The following is a 23,506-nucleotide window of genomic DNA, read 5'->3' as shown; positions in this document are numbered from 1 at the left end:
TCTGATAATGTGTGAGAAACCTAAATATGTAGGGTTACACATGTGTGTGCAATCTTCTGATTTATAAATCTCAGACAATAATTCAAAATTTTAAACAGTATTGCATAAGACAAACAAAACTACATCTGCAGGCTCAGGCCTCATAGTTTTTTTTTTTTTTTTTTTAATCTTTGCTTTAAGTTCATGCAAAGGAGAAAAATATGTACCCAGAAAAGAGTCTGTAAAATTGCTTGTCCCTAAGGTTTAGCTGGGTAGAATAGTTGCAGTGGGGCCAGTGCTAGAGATGACCCCATAATTGGTCCCCAACTGGATTCCCGTCAGCTGGTTACAGATGCTTCTGCCTCTGCCTCAGATGGAGAGAAAAAATTATAGCCACTGGTAAATTGATAAAATCTAGGGGTCAAATATTTCTCATCCCTGTATCTTTAGCCTATAACATGCGTATGGTACATAGTCCATGCTCAGTTAATTTTTCATTGACAGAAAAGGATTAATTGGTCCAGTTTTATTGCAGATGTTGCTGTGTGAAGACTTTGGGCAAATTATTCCATGTCAATTTCTTCATCTGAATGGAGAAGATTATAATACTACTAACCTCAGGGTGGTTTAAAGGATAGAAATTAAATAAAACATGTCAATCTCCTTAATGAATTCCAAGTGCCATATAAACATAAGGATTAAAGGATTAAAAATGTAAGTATCTCTGGTTCTCAAATATATAAACAAACAAACACTTGAGTATACAAACTCAAATATATACACAAACAAACACTTGTTAAAATGTATGTGTTTTAACAAAGCAGTGCCAATTTTCACACTGGAGCTTTGCTGCTATTTCTTTCCTCCCAAATTTCATATTCAAAAAAACAATGCCATCCGTTTGCTCCTATCTAATACTTAAGCCTTATGTCTCCAAAATGGATTCTGATCTCATCCAATATTCTTTGTCTTCAATGTCAAAAATCTAGACCAGACCTCTACAAAGACCCCCCCCAACTTGATCTTAAAAGCAAAACGTGAACATTGTCACTTCTCTACCCAAAGTCTTCAGAGAATTATTTTTCCCTTAAGCTTCAAACTCTTGGGGCTTTGATCTAGCCCCAAGCCCACCTCCCCAACCACATCTTACTTTCCTTTTACACGTCCTGCTATATTACATGTCTTCTTACAGGCTGTCCCCTTCCCCTGGAACACTTCTCTCTTCTTTCTATGCTTGAGGTCCCAATTTAAATGGCATTTCTTTACAGAGGCACACAATTCATGTTACCTGAATCTGTCCTCTTTGGAAAAAAATGTGCTTATTACTCTATTAGAATTCTAACTCTATTAGAATTATCAATCTATTAGAATCAGTGTAATTTTCTAATTAATTTAAAAACTGGTACATATACACCATGGAATATTACCCAGCCATTAAAAAGAATTCATTTGAATCAGTTCTAATGAGATGGATGAAACTGGAGCCCATTATACAGAGCGAAGTAAGCCAGAAAGATAAAGACCATTACAGTATACTAACACATATATATGGGATTTAGAAAGATGGTAATGATAACCCTATATGCAAAACAGAAAAAGAGACTCAGATGTATAGAACAGACTTTTGGACTCTGTGGGAGAAGGCGAGGGTGGGATGTTTTGAGAGAACAGCATCGAAACATGTATATTACCTAGGGTGAAACAGATCACCAGCCCAGGTGGGATGCATGAGACAAGTGCTTGGGCCTGGTGCACTGGGAAGACCCAGAGGGATTGGGTGGAGAGGGAGGTGGGAGGGGGGATCGGGATGGGGAATACATGTAAATCCATGGCTGATTCATGTCAATGTATGACAAAAACCACTACAATATTGTAAAGTAATTAGCCTCCAACTAATAAAAATAAATGAAAAAAAAAAACTGATCTGGAGCCACTGAGTCTCAAAGATTTTAGTTTTTATAAAGGCAGGCCCTGATTGAGTAGAAGTGTGAAGCAACAAGTCAGGTTTGGGAAATACTGCCAGCCGAGGAGATGAGGAGGACAGCTTCACAGTAGCCTGTGTGGAGAGGCAGGAAAAGGAAAGACAGGCTTATTTAGATTCCATCACTGACTTCTCTTCATTAGTGTGACAACTGCAAATCCAGAGTAGCATGGCAGTAAGACATGGAAGCTGAAGGATCTGGTTTGAAATCTGGTCTCTGTTACTTAATAGCTCTATGATCTTAGGAAAATGACTTTACCTCAGTTCCATCATTTTAAAATAAAGATAAGAATTATCTTGGAAGGGCATGTTGGTTAAATAAGAACTGTACATTTCCTAAAGCTTAGACAGAGCTTGGCTTTTATTTGTCTAGCACACCTTCTTCACAGTCTCTATCTCTTCCTTTTACAGAGAACCGCTACCTCATTGTCTGGCCACATGGCTTGGGTGGAGCTGATCCACCCCTTGGCAACACTGGTCAACATGTGACACTGATCTGGCCAATGAGATCATCACAAAGCCTTGGCTACCATGGCTGGTTCAGAATAGGTTATGTGACCTAGTAAAATGAATTCCAGGAGAAGTTTTGAAGAAAAAATGAGTTCTTTTCTTTGGAGTTACTAGGCTGTAGAAGTTAGTTTTGGGTTATTGATGGCTATTTCTACCATTTTGTGGGAAGAACCAGCCTGTGAATGCAGCTGGGCTAGGTGGAAGCAGGGTGAGAAATGCAAAAGGACTGTGTCCTGATGACACTGTTTTAGGTACTGGATCCTTTGGTAGTAAGACCAGATTTACCCCATATACACATTTATTTGTTTGATTCTTCATTTTCAAAAACTATTTTCCATTGAGGTTTGGTCACTTTTGTTTGAAGTTTTACTAATATGGCAGGTACTTAATAAATGATAACCATTAATTTACTACCACCCTCATCAACTTGGGATTATTTCTGAGCCAGAGACAGGGAGGTAACAAAGAAGGGACATAAGGCAGAAACAAAGGGTGGGTAGGAGACAGATCTAAAAGTGAACTATCGTGCCCTGAAACTAAGGCAGGGAGAGCCTGGGTGAGTGGTAATTTTAGAGTAGCTAATGATATACAAAGAAAAATCATAAAGATGAGAATTCATGGAATCATGAGCTTTTACCATCTATTATTCTGATTTTCTTTTAAATTACTTTTGCAAGAAAAACTACCTAATCCCAATTTGTTTAAAACCAAAACAAATAACTCTCCCTACCTCACATAACAATTAAAAACTCCTGTGGTGATGACAAACCAGGCATGAATTTAAAATCAAAAAGGTCCTGTCCGATTTTTCATGCAGTCCCAATAAAGTGGGGCCACGCACCTCTTTTAGAAGAGCTGGTAAAAGGGGAGAATAAATTGTCTCTAAATGGTTGGTGAGACAGTCAAGTAAAGAGTACATTTTTAAATGGATACATTTGTACATTCCATAATTAACAAACATCCATTTTCACTGCACAGCTAAAATACCTCATTCTATTTCCAGTACACTGTCACAGTCAAAAGGATACTAATGAGTCATCTGTAATTTTAAGAAGAAAATGAGAAGGAAGAAATTTTCTATAATAAAGAGTGGGTGAAGAATTTGAGTGTATAGCCAAATGGTGCAATATCAACCGAAACTATGAAAGGAAACTGTGGGGGGAAAAAAAAAATATCCCATGAGGAAATAAAGGTGTGTTCACAAGCTAAAATGTGCCTTGCCACACAGTAAATAAACAAAGAAAAAAGAACCCAACCTGGAATCATGTTCTGAAGACCATGGAACCAAAGTTAACACAGTGTGGAAAATTCTGTGGGTCTCTTCTGATAGCACTGTTAATTTATTCCTTAGTTCTTACCTTGGACTTCTGAAGCCTTAAAACATCTGAGGGTCTGGAATGCTTCATGTACCATGAATGTTCATGAGACTGTTGATACTAATTTTCCAGTTACTGCCACAACACCATTGACCATGGATTAAACTATTTTAACAATCTCAGCAGAAATTTTGAACATTATGTAATTAGTACATTTTAAACTGGGGCAAAAGAGATAAAAATATGTGGGCATATGCCATCTGAAAATATACCATCAGCAGTGACATTTCCATAAGCTCACTGACATTGTCTTTGTAGAAGATCACAGACAGCTTCACTGTGGTTTGTGTCCTTTCTATTCCTTACAGGTAAATTTGTCATATACGTGCACCACTGCACTTTGACCTAAAACAACAAAGACTCTCCAACCATTCTGATAGAAGGCTTGCTTTATTCTATACATTTTTAAGAAGGAAACTATAGAGATGTGATATATAGACACAACTGACATATTAAGTACTGTACTTGAGTTAAGCCTTAGGGGAATCACTAGCCTGATTAATATTTGTATGTTACAACCCACAAAGGCAATAAAACCCACATCCCCAGTATCGGTGAGAATGGGAAATCTCATCCTAGGAAGCTTTTTCTCCAGTGACACTTCCATCATTAGACCCTTTATCTATGCCAGGAATACTGTGTATGTGTATTGTGTTGTTTAATGAACATCACCCTGCCATCCTTAGACACCCAAGCCACTAAAATGAAATTGGTCAAATATCATAAGAAATATTCATTATTTTTAAAAGGTTATTATTTTTCTAAGCATTATACCATCAATCAGAGGAAACAAATTCAGAATTTAAGACTATTCCTCCATACTGAAACAATCCAATTATGAAAGAAAATTTAAAACCAGAAAAGATTGTACACATAACTATAGAAAGTTTTAAAACATGAACATTAAAAAAAAGGAAATTTCAAACACACAACTCAAGCATGCCATGTTAGTTTTTAAGGATTTCACTCCTACAAAAAGTTTCATTTGTATTTCTGTTGAATGACTTACATTTGGAGACTTGCTTGATGTCAGCTCAAAGTGAAAGCAATGGATGTGCCTCAACTTGGGGAAACCTCCTTTCTGATAACAATATTTCTCTTATCAGGTTGTGCGGCTTGCACACTGATTTGTTCCGAAATGTCAAAATGTTTTTCCTTCCTCACACAATGTGCATTTGAAGATAAGGATATGGTAAAGACAAGTTTGAATGTGAACCTAACAAAGTTTATAAGGGTTACTTCAGCACAAGAATCTGGCTGAATAATCAGTCCTTCAGAGTCTGTCTTTCATCCTCAGGTTCAAAATCTTTCTTTTAACTATTTGGAAGGGTTTACATCATTTTGTTTTCCATCTGTCTTTATATCCTTTGTTATATCTCATTCGTTATAAACCAATTGTGGACTGCTTTGTCTGGAGACATTTGCTCAAGATGACAACTTTATCAATCTAAAAACTTTTCAATTTAAAGGAAAAGATTGATTGGATGATTTGGTTTCTATTTGAAGAAGAGCCACCCTTGTCCACATGCATTAGTTTGGTCTTTCTCTATGTATGCATTTATTGTTTACAGATAAGGACATGGCAGAGGATCTGGGATCCTAGCTGTGGATCCTGTTTGATGAAGTGGTAGATTCTGGATGACTTTAATAACTTTCAGATGGTTATTTCTACTGGAAAGCTGGGAACTGGATGTCTAGGGGTAGCAAAATGCCTGCTTAGGATGGAGCCTGCTAATCCATGATAATAGCAGCTCTAAACAGCTTGGATATGTTCAATGGTTATAAATAAAGTCATACATAAAGTCATATACTTTATTGCAATGAATTTCTGGCTAGAACATATCAGAGTGATAACTTCAATAATAGAGTAATTTAAAATAAGTTAAAATGTTATCACATTTTTACTTTAAAAAAATACAAATAACCCCCTTGTAGACTGCTTAATATGGGTTTGAGCTTTTCAGATACCATATTAATTTCCGAAGGATTGAATGATAAAATGTAATTTTTCTCTTAATTTAAATGGCAGTTATGAAACAGATAGTGGCTTACCTACTGAGATTTAATACTACAATGTTAAAAAACAAATTTAAATAAAAGATAATAAATCTATTGAAAGTGATTAATCTCTTCCATTACTGTAAAATGGACAAGTCAGTTTTAAAAAGGAAAATTGTTATACTTAAACCAGCTATATCCTGAAAAGTTAAAAAAAAAAAATCTGAACATAAAAGAGGTTTCTTCCTCTGAAAGCTGCAGTGTCAATGAGGAGCAATTTACAAAACTGCCTTGAATTAACATACCATAATTCCAAACTTCTGTACTTCATAAAAACTAATGTGATTGTGCCAGCGACCAAAAACATCCCTAAAGTTTTGGGGGCATTTTTAAGGACCATATTTAGCTAAAACATTTCATTTGCTTAATTACAATCTTTGTGCTATACCTTTCCACCAAGAGTTAACAAATATGTTGTTTTAGGTGAAAACTATAATAAAGTATCACAAATTACAAGCCATAAGTTTAATCTAAAATCAATATAATAACTTTATTTTATCTTTTTTTTATACTTTTCTTCTTGGCTTGGTGAGATCATGGTCATAATGAAAGGATAAGTACTTAATACACTCATTTCAAGCATGAATACTCAAATGTATGTATTTTTAGATTACTACATTTTGGTTAATCCTTACCAATATTAATATATTCCCACCAAAATATTAAATAATTGTTTAAACAATAGTTTGTATAGGAATGTTTTTTCCCAAATGAAAAAGTTTCTTCAGGAACTTAACTTATATATAACATATGTATATATATAACATATGTATGTATGTATGTATGTAATGTATAACATTATATGTATATATAATATAAAAATTGAAAATCCTCATGGTATCAAATTTTGTTCTATGAGAAATTAATACCAACATTTTTGAGATCTCTATAACTTGTGACAATTTCAGGATTTTCAAGTACAGAAAACTCATAAAGAGTAAATACAGTCTCTGTGGAGAAGTTTTTAATTTGTCAAAATAGCTGCCTATGACTTACATTTATTTTTAGGTATCTTTTGTGTACATTTGGGACAGCTCCATCTGTTATGATCTAATCAACTTATTTGTCATATATATGCATAGAGCATATGCAAATGTGTTCTATTTCCCAAAGAGAATGATACTTAGAGTTTGTGCTAACTTAGCATATGTTGGTGCTATAACAGTTTAAGGTATACTATAAGGCAATAAGCAGCAAAATATGCCTGATAAAACACACTCACTTTCTTATTGATATAGTAGGGATCCAGGTCCTCCAGTGGCTCTGACACCATCTCTGGAGGGACGTCTCCGTAAATAAAAGGAAGGTTCTTTCCAGCTTCCAAGTCACTATTTGGCTTTGGGCCATGTTCATCATCGTCTTTCTTGTCTGGTTTGGGATTCTTAGCCTTTTCTTCTGCAATGCGTCTTTCAATAGCCGCAAGGGATTCTCTGGTGAAGAAGTTGAAGCTGTCAGGTCCTGGTGGTACAAGCACTGTTTGCTCCATCTTGTCATCCTGCACATTTTAATCACCATTTACTCTGCATATGAAGTCTTAAAGAGAAAGAATACAGATATTTTAAGGAGCTTAAAAGATCTTAATATAAGCAACCTCCTGTTATGCAATACAAACTCGAGGACTGAAAAGTTCATTTCCAATTAAATCCAAATGGAATAATTAAATATAATTTTTTTTTTTTTGTAGCTAGAACATTTAACTTGAGATCTTTAGCATGACCCTTAAAGCAAACTTTTACATATGCAAGACAGTATTGTCAACTATAGGCACAAAGTCATATAGCTCTCTAGAACTTATTCAGCTTACGTAACTGAAACTTAATGTCAATAAATAGTAACTGTCCATTTCCCCCTCCCCCAGCTTCTTGCAACCACCATTCCACTTTCTGTTTCTATGAGTTTGGCTTAACAAACATGCTTTCCATCTCAGCTTTTTTGTTATAAATGTCCCATGTTTATTAATCCAATCCTTATGCTTTGCTGAGGCAGGAACTGTGCCATAACTTAAGGAAGTTATGCAAGTATAGCCTTAACTAAAGTACATTGGCTAAATACCACCCTGTCCCAAATGGGCTATTCCCTCTGTGAGCCACCCAGAAGATGAGGATGTAGCCCCATAGAGACCATGGTTAACTCATCAACAGGATGAAGTGGAAAGGGAGTTGTCTCTGAGAGGATATAAAATGCAACTGTCTAATCTGCACAAATGGCTCCTGATCAAGCCAGTCAGAATAGCTTGTTGCAGCCAGATTTAATGACCAGTCAAATAGCCATGACTGTCCTGATTGAGCCTTCATCTATTCTGAGACAAAGACAATGGAACTGTGACTTGTCATGGCATTGGTCATGCTACGGTCAGCCTACTTAAATTCATATAGAAACAGACAGTCTAAGGTTAGACAGACAACAATTAGATGACTAAGAATGGCAGAAAGTCTAGGCTGAAAAGAAATTACTAGATTGGGCTGTGGGCAGGAGAAGATAACTGTAGGTACAGGAGACAGCAGAATTCTCTTATTTCAGAGGAAAAAGTAATCAGAAAGAAGACAGTCTACAAGCTCAAACACTGACGTGTTTTCCTTCACTAAAGGCAATAATGATATTCTTGCTGATGCTATAATCCTATAGTGCAAAACATAAGGACCTGAGGCAAAACTCTTGACTCTATATAGCTGCCAGACCTGATCAGATGCTGGAGGCCAAATCCCAAATGTATTGTTTTAAGGCATATTTAATATCAGCTCAAATTTCAGAGATAATACTGAGCCAAAACTTCTCAGAGCCTGAGCTATCATTTGGCCACAAGTTTCATTTGGACACAACATTAACTCATTGGTTCATGGTTTCGTTGCTAAGTCGTATCTGACTCTTGCAACCCATGGACTCTATTCCGCCAGGCTTCTCTGTCCATAGGATTCTCCAGGCAAGATTGGAGTGGCTGCCACTTACTTCTCCAGGGGATCTTCCCAACCCAGGAACTGAACCCAGATCTCCTGCCTTGCAGGGAGATTCTTTACCAACTGAGCTAGGAGGGAAGATCATTAACTCATTAAGGTCAGCAAACTATGATATAGTCAATTGCAGCTCTGGTGTATATGAACTGCAATATTAAAATTGCTGCCATATATCTTTTGAGAGGTCTTACAGGAACTTCAAATTTTACTGAGGGAGATTCCCATTGCTGTGGAGTTTTTGACCATATTTTTGGTGGGTGACTGGAAACAAGGGGGTGTGCTGTGCTTAATCGCTCAGTTGAGTCCACTCTTTGAAACCCCATGGACTGAAGCCTGCCAGGCTCCTCTGTCCATGGGGATTCTCCAGGCAAGAATATTGGAGTGGGTTGCCATGCCTTCTCCAGGGTATCTTCCCAACCCAGGGATTGAACCCAGGTCCCCCGTACTGCAGGCAGATTCTTTACCGGGTATACAAGTCTAAATTTGTACTCTCTTTCCATGAAGTGAACTAGTGAAATTTTCAGAGGTCCTTCCAATCTACCTGCAATTCAGCTTAGGGCCTGGAAGAAAAGAAAATTTAAATCAACAGAAAAAGAATATTTTGCCTTAAAATTCTACTGCTCCCATAAGGAATCAGGAAAATACTGGTAAATGTTTAGGGATAACAAGTATGGTCCATTTTCTAAGGGAAGTATTATATAACATCAATGTATGGATGGTTTTATTTCTGACTAATTAATTTTTTGATAGAATACATGCATAAATGACATAAATTCAAAACAGTAAAGGAAATTGGAAAAATTCCTCTTCCTTCTTGTTCGCAAAAAATCAATTTCTGATCCAAGACATAACCACTCTTATCTGTCTATGTAATAGATATGTGCCAATCATATAGGTATATGTATACTCACACGTTTTCTGCACCCTGCACTTTTCCCTGAAAATACCTATTAGAGTTCATTTCTTATCAGTTTTTACAGATTCAACTCTTTATCAGCTGCATGGTTTTCCGTTTTTTGTACATACTATAATTTATTCAATCAATTCCCGAGTTATGGGTATTCAGCCTGTTTTTAATCTTTTGTTATTACAAATAAAGATGCAATTAATATATGTTATACACATACTTTCACATATATGTCAATATATTTATAGTATCAATTTCTACAGTAGTACTTAGCTATGCAAAATGTGAATCTTTAAGTTTGGTATTATTACAAAATAACTCTTTCTGAAGGTTGAACAAATTGATTCTTCTGACAACAATGGAACATGGTGCCTGCTCATGTACAGTCTCACCACAAAATGTGTTATCATATCTCCAGTATGTTCAATCTGATTGGGGCAAAAAGGGGCAGATTACTGTTTTAATTTGCATTTGTCTTAAAATGAGAAAAGCTGAACTTATGTGAACTTACATGAGCATATGTTCAAGAGCTATATTTTCTTTTCTTTCTGTGACTATTTAAATAACAGTACATGTTTTCATTTTCTTTTCCTTTTTAATCTATAGCACCTTTTAAGATACAATATGAACAATTTAATTTTGGAATGTGGGGACTTTTAAAAGTATACAGTGTATGTATTTTGAGTTTATGGTGTTTTGTGCTACAGATTACAAAATTTAATTAAAATATTTTGCATGTTATGTGACGATTAAAGTCCAATTCTTCTTTGGTTTCTAGATTTTGTGTCATGTTCTGGAAAGCATCCATGTCCCTGAGAGTGTGGAAGGATACATCATATTTTATTCCTTCATTTTTATCACTTTATGGTTTAGATTTATACATGTAAATCTTTGATCTATTCGGAATTTGTCTTCTAATATTTATTTACGTATTGGCTGTGTTGGGCTTTCACAGCTGCACACAGGGTTTCTCTAGTGATGGGGAGCAGGGGCTTGCCTCTAGTTGCAGTGCACAGCCTCCTTGCGGAGGCTTCTCCTGTTGTGGAGCACAGGCTCTAGGGTGTGCGGGCTTCAGTAGTTGCTGCATGTGGGTGCCGTAGTTGTGGCTCACAGGCTTCAGAGTGCAGGCGCAGTAGTTGTGGTGCGCGACCTTAGTTTGCTCTGCAGCAGGTGGGATCTTCCTGGACCAGGGAAGAACTGGTGACCCTCACATTGCAAGATGGATTCTTAACCACTGGATCACCAGGGAAGCCCTAGAATTTGCTTACTGTATGGAGTGAGGTAGACATCCATTTGTCCAGTTCTTCTAACATTTTATATACACACACACACACAGATCCCCAAGGTCAACAAAAAACTTTACAAATCCTAAACATATTTTCATAAAGCTTAGGAAAAACTCAACACTATACATACCAATCCAATTAGATGTGAGATACAAGTACACTACTTAATAAGGATGAAGGAAGTAAAATATAGTTATTTGCATACTATATAATTGTATGCCTAGAAAAAATAGAAACATCTGAAAGATTCCTAAAAGTGGCAAAAGAATTGAGGTATCTATTTCAAAGGTGATATGAAAAACTCAATATATTTCCTTTATAGTAATAAGTTTTAAAATGCAATGGAAGAAACTAGAACTTTTCCCACCCAAATTATAAACAAAGCAAGGACATCTCCTCTCACCACTTTTTAAGATCATACTGGAAGAACTAGCTCATGAAATAAGACAAGGAAAAGAAATAAAAGGTTTACAGATTGAGAAGGAAGAAATGAGTGTCTCTGTTGACATCATAATTGCTTAAATAAAAAAAATCCAAAAGAATTAACAAAAGAACTCCTGGAACTAATAAGCAATTACAGTGAGGTTGCAAATTACAAGGTTAATATAGAAAAGTCAGTTTCTTTCCTACATTCCAGCAAAGAACAATTATAATTGGAAGTTAAAAACATAAAACCATTCACATTAGCACTCCCCCCAAAGAAATATTTAAATACAAATTTAACAGATTATGTTCAAGGTCTATATGAGTAAAATTATAAAACTGACCTAAGAACTTGAGTGAGTGTCAGTTGCTCATCGTGTTCTACTCTTTGCGATCCCATGAACTGTAGCCCACCAGGCTCCTCTGTCCACGGAATTCTCCAGGCAAGAATACTAGAGTGGGTTACCATTCCTTTTTCCAGGGGATCTTCCTAACTCAGGGATCAAACCCAGGTCTCCTGCATTATCGGCAGGTTCTTTACTGTCTGAGTCACCAGGAAAGCACTAGTTAAATAAATGGAGATAGTCCCTGTTCATGGGTAGGAAGTTTCAATATCATCAAGATGCTCAGTTCAGTTCAGTCGCTCACTCATGTCCAACTCTTTGCAACCCCATGAACCACAGCACGCAAGGCCTCCCTGTCCATCACCAACTCCCAGAGTCCACCCAAACCCATGTGCATTGAGTCGGTGATGCCATCCAGCCATCTCATCCTCCATCGTCCCCTTCTCCTCCCCTCAATCTTTCCCAGCATCAGGGTCTTTTCAAATGAGTCAGTTCTTCACATCAGGTGGCCAAAGTATTGGAGTTTCAGCTTCAACATCAGTCCTTCCAATGAACACCCAGGATTGATCTCCTTTAGGATGGACTGGTTGGATCTCCTTGAAGTCCAAGGGACTCTCAAGAGTCTTCTCCAAAACCACAGTTCAAAAGCATCATTTCTTTAGCACTCAGCTTTCTTTATAGTCCAACTCTCATATCCATACATGACCACTGGAAAAACCATAGCCTTGACTAGACAGGCCTTTGTTGGCAAAGTAATGCCTCTGCTTTTGAATATGCTGTCTAGGTTGGTCATCACTTTCCCTCCAAGGAGTAAGCGTCTTTTAATTTCATGGCTGCAGTCACCATCTGCAGTGATTTTGGAGCCCAGAAAAATAAAGTCAGCCACTGTTTCCACTGTTTCCCCATCTATTTGCCATGAAGTGATGGGACCAGATATCATGATCTTAGTTTTCTGAATGTTGAGCTTTAAGCCAACTTTTTCACTCTCCTCTTTCACTTTCATCAAGAGGCTCTTTAGTTCTTCTTCACTTTCTGCCATAAGGGTGGTGTCATTTGTGTATCTGAGGTTATTGATATTTCTCCTGCCAATCTTGATTCCAGCTTGTGCTTCCTCCAGCTGAGCGTTTCTCATGATGTACTCTGCATATAAGTTAAATAAACAGGGTGACAATATACAGCCTTGATGTACTCCTTTTCCTATTTGGAACCAGTCTGTTGTTCCATTTCCAGTTCTAACTGTTGCTTCCTTATCTGCATATAGGTTTCTCAAGAGGCAGGTCAGGTGGTATGGTATTCCCATTTCTTTCAGAATTTTCTGTAGTTTATTGTGATCCACACAGTCAAAGGCTTTGGCATAGTCAATAAAGCAGAAATAGATGTTTTTCTGGAACTTTCTTGCTTTTTCAATGATCCAGCAGATGTTGGCAGTTTGATCTCTGGTTCCTCTGCCTTTTCTAAAACCAGCTTGAACATCTGGAAGTTCATGAGTCATGTACCATTGAAGCCTGTCTTGGAGAATTTTAAGCATTAATTTACTAGCGTGTGAGATGAGTGCAACTGTGTGGTAGTTTGAGCATTCTTTGGCATTGCCTTTCTTTTGGGATTGGAATGAAAACTGACCTCTTCCAGTCCTGTGGCCACTGCTTAGTTTTCCAAATTTGCTGGCATATTGAGTGCAGCACTTTCACAGCATCATCTTTCAGGATTTGAAATAGCTCAACTGGAATTCCATCACCTCCACTAGCTTTGTTCGTAGTGATGCTTCTGAAGGCCCACTTGACTTCACATTCCAGGATGTCTGGCTCTAGGTGAGTGATCACACCATTGTGATTATCTGGGTCATGAAGATCTTTTTAGTACAGTTCTGTGTGTTCTTGCCACTTCTTCTTAATATCTTCTGCTTCTGTTAGGTCCATACCATTTCTGTCCTTTATTGAGCCCATCTTTGCATGAAAAGTTCCCTTGGTATCTCTAATTTTCTTGAAGAGATCTCTAGTCTTTCCCATTCTATTGTTTTCCTCTATTTCTTTGCATTGATTGCTAAGGAAGGCTTTCTTATCTCTCCTTGCTATTCATCAGGGAAGTACAAATTAAAACAGTGATAAGATATTACTACATGACTATTAGAATAGCCAAAATCCAGAACACTGACAACACAAAACACTGGCAAGGATGGGAAACAACAGGAACTCCCATTCACTGCTATTTGGAACACTACAGCCACTTTGGAAGAACTGTTGGCAATTTTTTACACAACAAAACTTACTCTTAGCATATGATTCAGCAATTATCTTCCTTTGTATTTACCCAAATGAGTTTTAATCTTATGTCCACACAAAAGCTTTCACACGGTTGTTTATAGCAGCTTTATTCATAATTGCAAAACTTGGATGCAACCAAGATGTCCTTCATCAGCTGAATGAATAAACAAACTGTGGTACATCTAGACATGGAATATCACTTAGTACTGAAATGATACGCGCTAACAAGCCATGTTAGCTAGCAAGCTAACATTCCTTAGGAAGACAAGCAAAACAAAATATAAGCCAATTAGATTTTTAAAAATCCTAAAAAGGAAAAAAAATCCAAAAGGAAATAAATTGGAAGCCAGAGGCTGTGAAACAAAAAAGGTTGTAAAAAAGCAAAATAGAATTTGTGAGTGGAAAGAAATAGTAAAGTAATAGCAACAGCATAACCAATATTAATGTGGGAAAAAGAAGAATAAGGGGAAAATATATTAGAATGTACAAGTATAAATAAAAGAAATGATGTATTCTGATAACACCAAATGGATATAAAAAAGGCAAGCTAAATCTACAACATCAGAATTACATTTTAGTATGATATTACACATTCCTGTGGGCCTTTGTAAGATCAGAAAGTTTGTGATTCTGTATCACCCCTAATATGTCCCTAATTCATTACATATAATAAGTGTTTTATTATTCGATGAGGTTTTGCTTCTTGACATTTCATATCTCTTTTTCTCTTAGAATATAACACATGCATTAGATATAGGACTTCAGTAAGCATTTATCACAGTCAAAACATTTTCCTGAGGAGTTTGGACTGGTGAACAGTATGGTTTTGATTACCCTCATAGTACAGCACTCAATATGCCAGCAAATTTGGAAAACTCAGCAGTGGCCACAGGACTGGAAGGTCAGTTTTCATTCCAATCCCAAAGAAAGGCAATTCCAAAGAATGCTCAAACTACCACACAATTGCACTCATCTCACATGCTAGTAAAGTAATGCTCAAAATTCTTTAAACTAGGCTTCAATGGTACATGAACCATGAACTTTCAGATGTTCAAGCTGGATTTTAAAAAGGCAGAGGAAACAGATCAAATTTCCAACATCCGTTGGACCATCGAGAAAGCAAGAGTTCCAGAAATCATCTATTTCTGCTTTATTGACTACACCAAAGTCTTTGATGTGTGGATTACAATAAACTGTGGAAAATTCTTAAAAGAGATGTGAATAGCAGACCACCTGACCTGCCTTTGAGACATCTGTATGCAGGTCAAGAAGCAACAGTTAGAACTGGAAATAGAACAGACTGGTTCCAAATTGGGAAAGGAGTACGTCAAGGCTGTGTATTGTCACCCTGCTTATTTAACTTATATGCAGAGTACTTCATGAGAAATGCTGGGCAGGATGATGCACAATCTGGAATCAAGATTGCCAGGAGAAATATCAATAACCTCAGATATGCAGATGACACCACCCTTATGGCAAAAAGCGAAGAGGAACTAAAGAGTCTCTTGATGAAGGTGAGAGAGGAGAGTGAAAAAGCTGGCTTAAAACTCAGCATTCAAAAAACTAAGATCATAGCATATGGTCCCATCACTTCATGACAAATAGTTGGGGAAACAATGGAAACAGTGACAGACTTTATTTTCTTGGACTCCAAAAATCACTGCAGATGGTGACTGCAGCCATGAAATTAAAAGACGCCTGCTCCTTGGAAGGGAGGCTATGACAAACCTAGACAGTGTATTAAAAACCTGAGACATTACTTTGCTGCCAAAAGTCTGTATACTCAAAGCTATGGTTTTTTCAGTAGTCGTGTACAGATGTGAGAGTTGGACTTAGAGTCCAACTCAGAAGGTTGAGCACCAAAGAACTGCTGCTTTTGAAATGTGGTGCTGGAGAAAACTCTTAAGAGCCCCTTGGACTGCAAGATCAAACCAGTCAATCCTAAAGGAAATCAACACTGCGTATGCATTGGAAGGACAGATGCTGAGGCTGAAGCTCCAATACTTTGGCCACCTGATGTGAAGGGCCTACACATTGGAAAAGATTCTGATGCTGGGAAAGCTTGAGGGCAGGAGGAGAAAAGGATGACAGAGGACAAGATAATTGGATGACATCACCAAGTCAATGGAAATAAGTTTGAGCAAACTCCAGCAAACAGTGAAGGACAGGGAAACCTGGTGTGATGCAATTCATGGGGTTGCAAAGAGTCAGACAGGACTGAGTGACTGTACAACAAACAGAGGCTTGGTCTAGATTTTTGACAATGAAGACAAAGAAAAATGGATGGGATCAGAATCTATTTTGGAGACATAATGCTTAAATATTAGATGGGAGCAAATGTATGACATTGTCTTTTGAATATGAAATTTGGAAGGAAAAATCTGAGCAGAAAAGCTCCAATGTGAAAATTGGTATTGCTTTCAAATACATATTTGTATGTGCATGTATTTGGGAACCAGAGATACATTTTAATCCTTTAATCCTTGTGTTTATATGGAGCAACTGAACAATAACAACAACAACTTGAGGAAATTGGGCCTTTTATAAGTTAATACTATGCCGCTTCTTTTGGGGGGATACCTCTGTCCCTGACTACACAGCTATACCCTCCAAACAAACTTCTATGAAATTACAAGATGATATTTTTTTATATATGTGTTGTGTTGTGTTGTGTTGTGTTTAGCTCAGTCATGTCTGACTTTTTGCGACCCTGTGGACCATAGCCCACCAGACTCCTTTGTCCATGGGGATTCTCCAGGCAGGAATATTGGTGTGGATTGCTATGCCCACCTCCAGGGGATCTTCCCAACCCTGGGATCCACCCCAGGTCTCCAGCATTGCTGGCAGATTCTTTACCATCTTAGCCACCTGGAAAGCCCATTCATATGTTATTCCTCTGCTAATTTGCCTCTTTCATTCAGAATCTGAGTGAGAAAAAAATGTGCCATTTAATGCTGCCCTTAAAAGACTCCCAACATTCACAACTTTGCATCCTAATGCTACTGCTGATTTAGGTGAGGAATAAAATAATTTAAGTAACTTCTCATGGAATTATTTTGGTTCTTAAATTCCATGTTACTTTTAAAGCCTAAATGTAATTTCCTTCACCACTCCTTCCATTCCCTCATCACAACGTGATAAGAACATTTTATCACGGTTTCCTCCAAACTTCTACTACTGCCATTATGATCTATTAGAATAATTATTATTATTCTATGCCTTATCTGACTCTGGAAGAGAATTTACAGGGAAAAACTGGCCAACTGATAAGTAAATTAAACATACAGTCTGATGTTTTCTCAGGTTGTCACTGACAAGTTTTTCCTTACAGACAAGTGTTCAATTCAGTTCAGTTGAGTTGGTCAGTCATGTCCAACTCTTTGCAACTCCATGGGCTGCAGCACGCCAGGCCTTCCTGTCCATCACCAACTCCCAGAGTTTACTCACACTCACGTCCATTGAGTCAATGATGCCATCCAACCATCTCATCCTCTGTTGTCCCCTTCTCCTCCCGCCTTCAGTCTTTTCCAGCATCAGGATCTTTTCAAATGAGTCATTCTTTGAATCAGGTAGCCAAAGTATTGGAGTTTCAGCTCCAACATCAGTCCTTCCAATGAATATTCAGGACTGATTTCCTTTAGGATGGACTGGTTGGATCTCCTTGCAGTCAAAGGGACTCTCAAGAGTCTCCAACACCACAGTTCAAAAGCATCAATTCTTTGGTGCTCAGCTTTCTTTATAGTCCAACTCTCACATCCATACATGACTACTGGAAAAACCATAGCTTTGACTAGACAGACCTTTGTTGGCAAAGTAATGTCTCTGCTTTTTAATATGCTGTTTAGGTTGGTCATAACTTTTCTTCCAAGGAGAAAGCATCTTTTAATTTTATGACTGCAGTTACCATCTGCGTGGTTTTGGAGCCCCCAAAAATAAAGTCTGTCACTGTTTCCCCATCTATTTGCTATGAAGTGATGGGGCCAGATGCCATGATCTTAGTTTTCTGCAGACAAGTATATAGAAACATAAATAATCCTTAACATAATCATATTTTAATAATGTGGAAGAGATCCTTAGGGTTTATAAGACAGACTTTTCAGTCAGAGAAGAATTGGTTTGCTTCAATTTCTGAATTTCTGAAAGGTTAAGTAAGTTACTTTAAGAGAATTAGATAAAGATAAATAAACCATAAAATCAAGAAATAGCAAATGTTTAAAGAAAAGTTAAAAACCATCTAATCCATCCCTTTCATTTAATAGAAAACAAACAAAATCAAAACAAAATTGATACTTTGTTTAGGATTTGTGTGCTTATTACTTCCAAAACAAATAGCTGATTTATCCAGGTCACAAGTTTATTAATGAACTGGATTCAGAATATTTCCCGACTCCCAAACCAATGCCTGCCCATATTCAATAGTTATGAAATGATTTTCAAGTACTTACATGACTTTAAACTTAAATAAAATGTATGCAAATATAACACAAGTAGCTATGGTAACCTAGCATTCATTCAATGAATTACATTTCTTGTAAAAACCCAAAACAGACCTAGTAAATGAAGTATTTTGACAGAAGTTGAAACTATCTTTTAAAAAATTTGAAAAAATACTAGACACCAAAAGGAATGATCATAATACTTAAATTTAAAAACTGTGTTATGCAGATTTGAAACCTGATCGATCATCTTTCCACAATTTATATTTTATTTCTATAACTTTTTATGTTTTGCTAAACCCACTTCTATTTACTACTGAGCAGATCACTCTTTTAATTCATTAGCTCCACTCAAAGGTTTTCTAATCAAAGCTATAATTATATAACACTGATGTATCTTGACCACCTTATATTATATAATTTAACACAGGGAAAATCCTTATATCTGTAATTCTGTCTTTAAATTGATTTGATTTTCACACTGAGGAGAAAGCAGTCTCCTACCAAAACGACTTGCCGCACCCCACTACTATTCTGGGGACGTAATCCATCTGGGCACAGTACTTCGTGAGGAAGTGTTTCAGTTGATTTTGTGGTGTTTCTGCCACCTACTTTACAATAGAATGTTACTGCCAATAATAATAAAAATAACTAGGCAAATGTTATTCTCACGGTTGTAATCTCACATCATTATTTCTTAAACAATCAAGAAAGAAGCTGCTTTTACAAAGAATTTCACAAGCCTAAGAAATATTGTTTTATGAATTTCTTTTCTAGAAATAACTGGTTTTGATATGCTTATAATAACTGTATTTCATGTGGTTTTTAACAAGACCCTTTTTTAGTATTATAACTGAGAATGACTAAATAACAGATTTCATCCTTGTGTTTAAAACATTTGCATTCTTTCAAAACTTTATTAACTTTCAAAAAAATTTGAATCTTTCAAAACTAATTTTCATGTTATATGCAAATTACATTTCAAACAAGGTCACATATCTAATATACATCTCCATGTACATTTGATCATTTCAGGAGTATTTTTCAGGGCATCCTAATAATAGACTACAAGCTACAAAATTCAGTAAATCCCCTAGTGCCTTTGCTGATCCAATATCAATAAACTACTTGGTCCAAATTGACATCATTATTACTGTGTTGAATAAATGGCCTGTATTTATTTCAGATGCTAATGCAAAATTAACAGAGTAGAATCAACAAGTGCACTACGCCGAACTAAAATGAAACACCACTTTCTAGGCATGTTTGGAATAAAAAAACGTATAACCACTTTTTAATTAATAAAACTGTGCAATTGTTGGGCTTTTGCCTTGCTGTATGATTATTTAATTAAATGTTTAGAAAAACAAAATATGAGCCCTCACATCACATTAGTTGAAGTTGACTTTGAATGTTATCCAGTTTGGCAATAGGTTTGAGGCAGTATTTGGTAAATTAAAAAATATATACAGACTCATTATCAGCTCCCATAAAGTGCTTGATCATACATGTACTCCTGTAGACCACAGGCTTGACCACTCTCACGCCACAAAGAACTCACCTACTTAAATTTAACTATACTAGACATCATCCTGCCTGCCTTTAATCCTATCTTTCTTTGCCCAGTGGAAAACTTTATTTGGCAAAATAATTAATTGGGTCCAGTCTTCTGAACAATTGCTATTTCCAGGTTATGTCTTTATACCATTAATTTCTTTCCTGAACTCCAGAAACTGCTCCTTAATACAAGATATACTTTGTATTTAATGGATCCCTGAGCAAGATACTTTAACAGTAGGAAGTGCTGAAATGCTTGTGTCCTAGACTTGGGCTGAGAATCTTAGCCTTTAGAAAACTCATTATGTGATGGCATAATTTAGTGAAATATAACTTTGTGTGTTATATACACATTCCTTTCTCTTTTACACATTCTCCTTTCTCTGTTTATAGATTTTCCTTTCTCTGTCATTTCAATCATATTGAATTGTGGGGTTTTATTACCCCAGGAATTTTAGTAGAGCAGTAAATAGGAGCTGCTTGCAGTCCATGCTCCTGGTAAAACCTTAAATGCATTGCAAACAAGAGCTTTGGGTCACAGAGCAGGGGAGACAAGGTCACGGAAATTAGGGAGGATACAAAGAGAAGACTCATAGTTCTTGGCTGTGTCTGTGGTTACAGATTTTGACAGACTGGGAGGTGCAGGGCACTCAGAGCCTACTGCGGATGTCGCAGGCCTGCTTACCTGCGAAGCGGGAAAGCACACTTCTATCCAGGCTAACCACAGCAGGCTGCGAATGCAGACGTTTGTTAGAGCCCAGAAGTGCAGAGACGGGTCCTGTTCCCCTGCTAACCCTTCCCTTTCCTGTCGCGCATCTCTTCTATCCCAACTCTCCTTGCATCCCTTTCCCTTCCTTTCCTTCAGCCCCCATTTTCCTTCCACTGCTCATCTTCCCCACGCTCTCCACACACCCCCTTCCTTTGCAGAAATTTCAGGAGGCCAGTCAATTTTTTTTTGAAACTACTGCCAAAAAATAATTTAATATAAAACTCCACAAAGATATAAATAAATATATAAGATACAAATAAAGACGAAATAAATGCCACTATTCTTGCTGTTCTCTCTCAGGCAAGGCAAGTCATTTGTGGCCAGGTCCCTGAAGGAGGGGTGGGCGTTCTGTAGCCATAAGTAGCATCCAGAGGACATGGTGCTAGAGTTGGCGTTTGTCCTTTGATGGCTATGGGACAAAAAGGGGAGAAAAACCACCAGGCTTACCTGATACAATTCCCTTTGAAGGAAAGTAGAAGCCAGCACTAGCATCTAACACAAGATGTCAGGGAGGAAATGCTTACATTCCCTCCTTGCAAATATCGACCTTGATCATCACTTCAGTGAAAGGATGCAATATTTTCAATTAGGCTGTAAACAATTTCAGGACTTATGGTACATGTGATTAGACTCTGTTAATGAGAGAAACAGAGTCCGGCTTTTTGGTCACATCTTTACTGAATGTCTAGGTATTCTTAAGAATTCATAGTTGTTTATTTTTATTTTGGGAAGATTTTCACCCTTCACTCTTGTGAGTGCTGCCTGACAGTTCAGAGTATGAAATAGTTCTCGAGAAGTCCCAGAGCAGCTGCAAGCCAGAAGGATGTGGAAATGGTGTCACACAGGAAGTAGACTGGAGGGTGGAATTCTGCCCAGCGGGTTCCTCTTTAGCAAGAACGCAATTTGAAGTTACTCTTCCTGCCCAAAGAAGTTTGTATGTATGACACCATCTCTTCACAAATCAAAACTGCCGGAGGCAGAGTTGATAGATGGAGAAACATAGCCCACAACTGAGGGGCAGTTGAGTAGAGACAGGACAGAACTACAGGGGAAAGAAAAAGATGGCAGAGGTGGGGAGAGGAGAGTGTTGCATACAGGTGAACAGCCCTGGGGGAGGGGGATCTAATGATAGAGACTCACTTTCCAGAACAACCTGAAGATGAAGGGAAACTCCCTGAGACAGGAGGAATTAAGACCAGAAGTATCAGAGCCACTGAAATTCAATTGAAAAATATTCTGTATATGCAAAATCTTAAAATTGAACACTTATAGGCAAAGTAATAGTATTATGTACAATTATTATTTGTTCATAGAAAAACCCTATCAATACAGGGTAAGCTGAAAGAAGTTACAGAAAATAGATCTTGAAAAATGGAGATGATTTTCTGATTCAAAATTCACTATATTAAATTTTATTTCTCATCAGTGACATATAATTATGATTCACTTATTATATACAATTATACTTATGTTAACCATTTTATCTGTCAGTCTGTGATGTGAATTCAATCATCCTCACTGCATTTCTTCTGCAGTGTACTGGCCTGTGTTAAAGTGACCCTCTAGCTATTGCTACAGTTTTATCTAGATTGAATGCCCACCAGCTGATGATTAGCACAGATTTGTATAGAGTGGACATGACCAGATGTCCAGAACATCTGTCACAGCAGAGCCTTAGCTGGAACTATTTCTGTCTCTCTGTGCAACATATGATATGTGCAATCAGTTTTGTTCATTCTTCAAATATTTATTGAATGTATACCATGTACAAGGCACTGAGCAGGGCTGTTAAGGATATGTTAGCAAGTGGAAAAGAACAATATTGGGAATACTGGAAGGTAAGCAAATTCCTTTTAATAAGCTACCTTGTGAAATAAACTTTAGGGCACGTGGACCTTAACTTGAGAATTAGACATTTGCTTTTTTATCTTAATGGATTCAATATTTTAGTCCCAGAGAGGAGAAAAAAGGATGTTGAACACTGAAGCATTGAAAACTGAACATTTCTCCCCAACCTCACAAGTCAAGAGAATGTTTGTGTGTGTGGCTGGTAAATGTGTGAGCTGCAAAGCTATTCTGAATCATTACTGCTAAACCATGCTTTAATAATTGGGGAACCATTGTACCATCTGTATTCACAGTCTCACACAAAACTATCAGGCCAGAGTGATTCTTCCGTAATCTGGATGCCCATTTTAAAAATAAATTCATTTAAGACATTCTTAATCATATCATATTGTATAATCAAGTATATCATATTGAATGTTAATAAGCCTGTAAGACAAGAAAAAGTTCACTGCATGTCCTGTTTTCTTTCTACCTAACTGGTTTTGTGGCACCAATGTCTTTCATCCAGGTGTCAGTGAAGAGCTAGTTAAAATAAAAATTCCTAAGGAAAAAAATGCATGCTTTTTTGGATCCATTTCTCTTCTATTTCAATATATTTTCTAAATGCTGAGAAAAATTTCCATTTTTGTTATCCTCCATAGCAGGTGGCAGCTGAAGTTGTTCAATTACATGCTTTGTTGAATAAAACCTTATAAATAATGTAGACTGTTATTACATTTAACTAGAGCTTATACTCAACTGATTTTTCCTTCTGCAATTATTTCCAAACATTTTTCACCTACTGCTTCACCTCCAGCCCCGGTAAACTCCCAAAGCCCCT

General features: G+C 37.0%; 1 protein-coding gene across 4 annotated transcripts in view; it reads right to left on the bottom strand.

Annotated features, from left to right (window-relative positions):
- LOC110125212 (sodium channel protein type 1 subunit alpha) overlaps positions 1–23,506 on the bottom strand; it is a 137,881-nt gene that overhangs the window by 81,210 nt on the left and 33,165 nt on the right. For all 4 annotated transcript variants that reach the window (XM_070476106.1, XM_070476107.1, XM_070476108.1 and 1 more), the window contains exon 2: positions 7,127–7,437. In XM_070476106.1, coding sequence (XP_070332207.1) covers positions 7,127–7,390 — 264 coding nt within the window. In that variant the 5' untranslated portion in view covers positions 7,391–7,437. The remainder of the gene's footprint in view (positions 1–7,126; positions 7,438–23,506) is intronic.

Source organism: Odocoileus virginianus, chromosome 13, assembly GCF_023699985.2.
Source record: "Odocoileus virginianus isolate 20LAN1187 ecotype Illinois chromosome 13, Ovbor_1.2, whole genome shotgun sequence".
Taxonomy (NCBI): Eukaryota; Metazoa; Chordata; class Mammalia; order Artiodactyla; family Cervidae; genus Odocoileus; species Odocoileus virginianus.
This window is presented reverse-complemented; position numbering and strand designations above follow the sequence as displayed.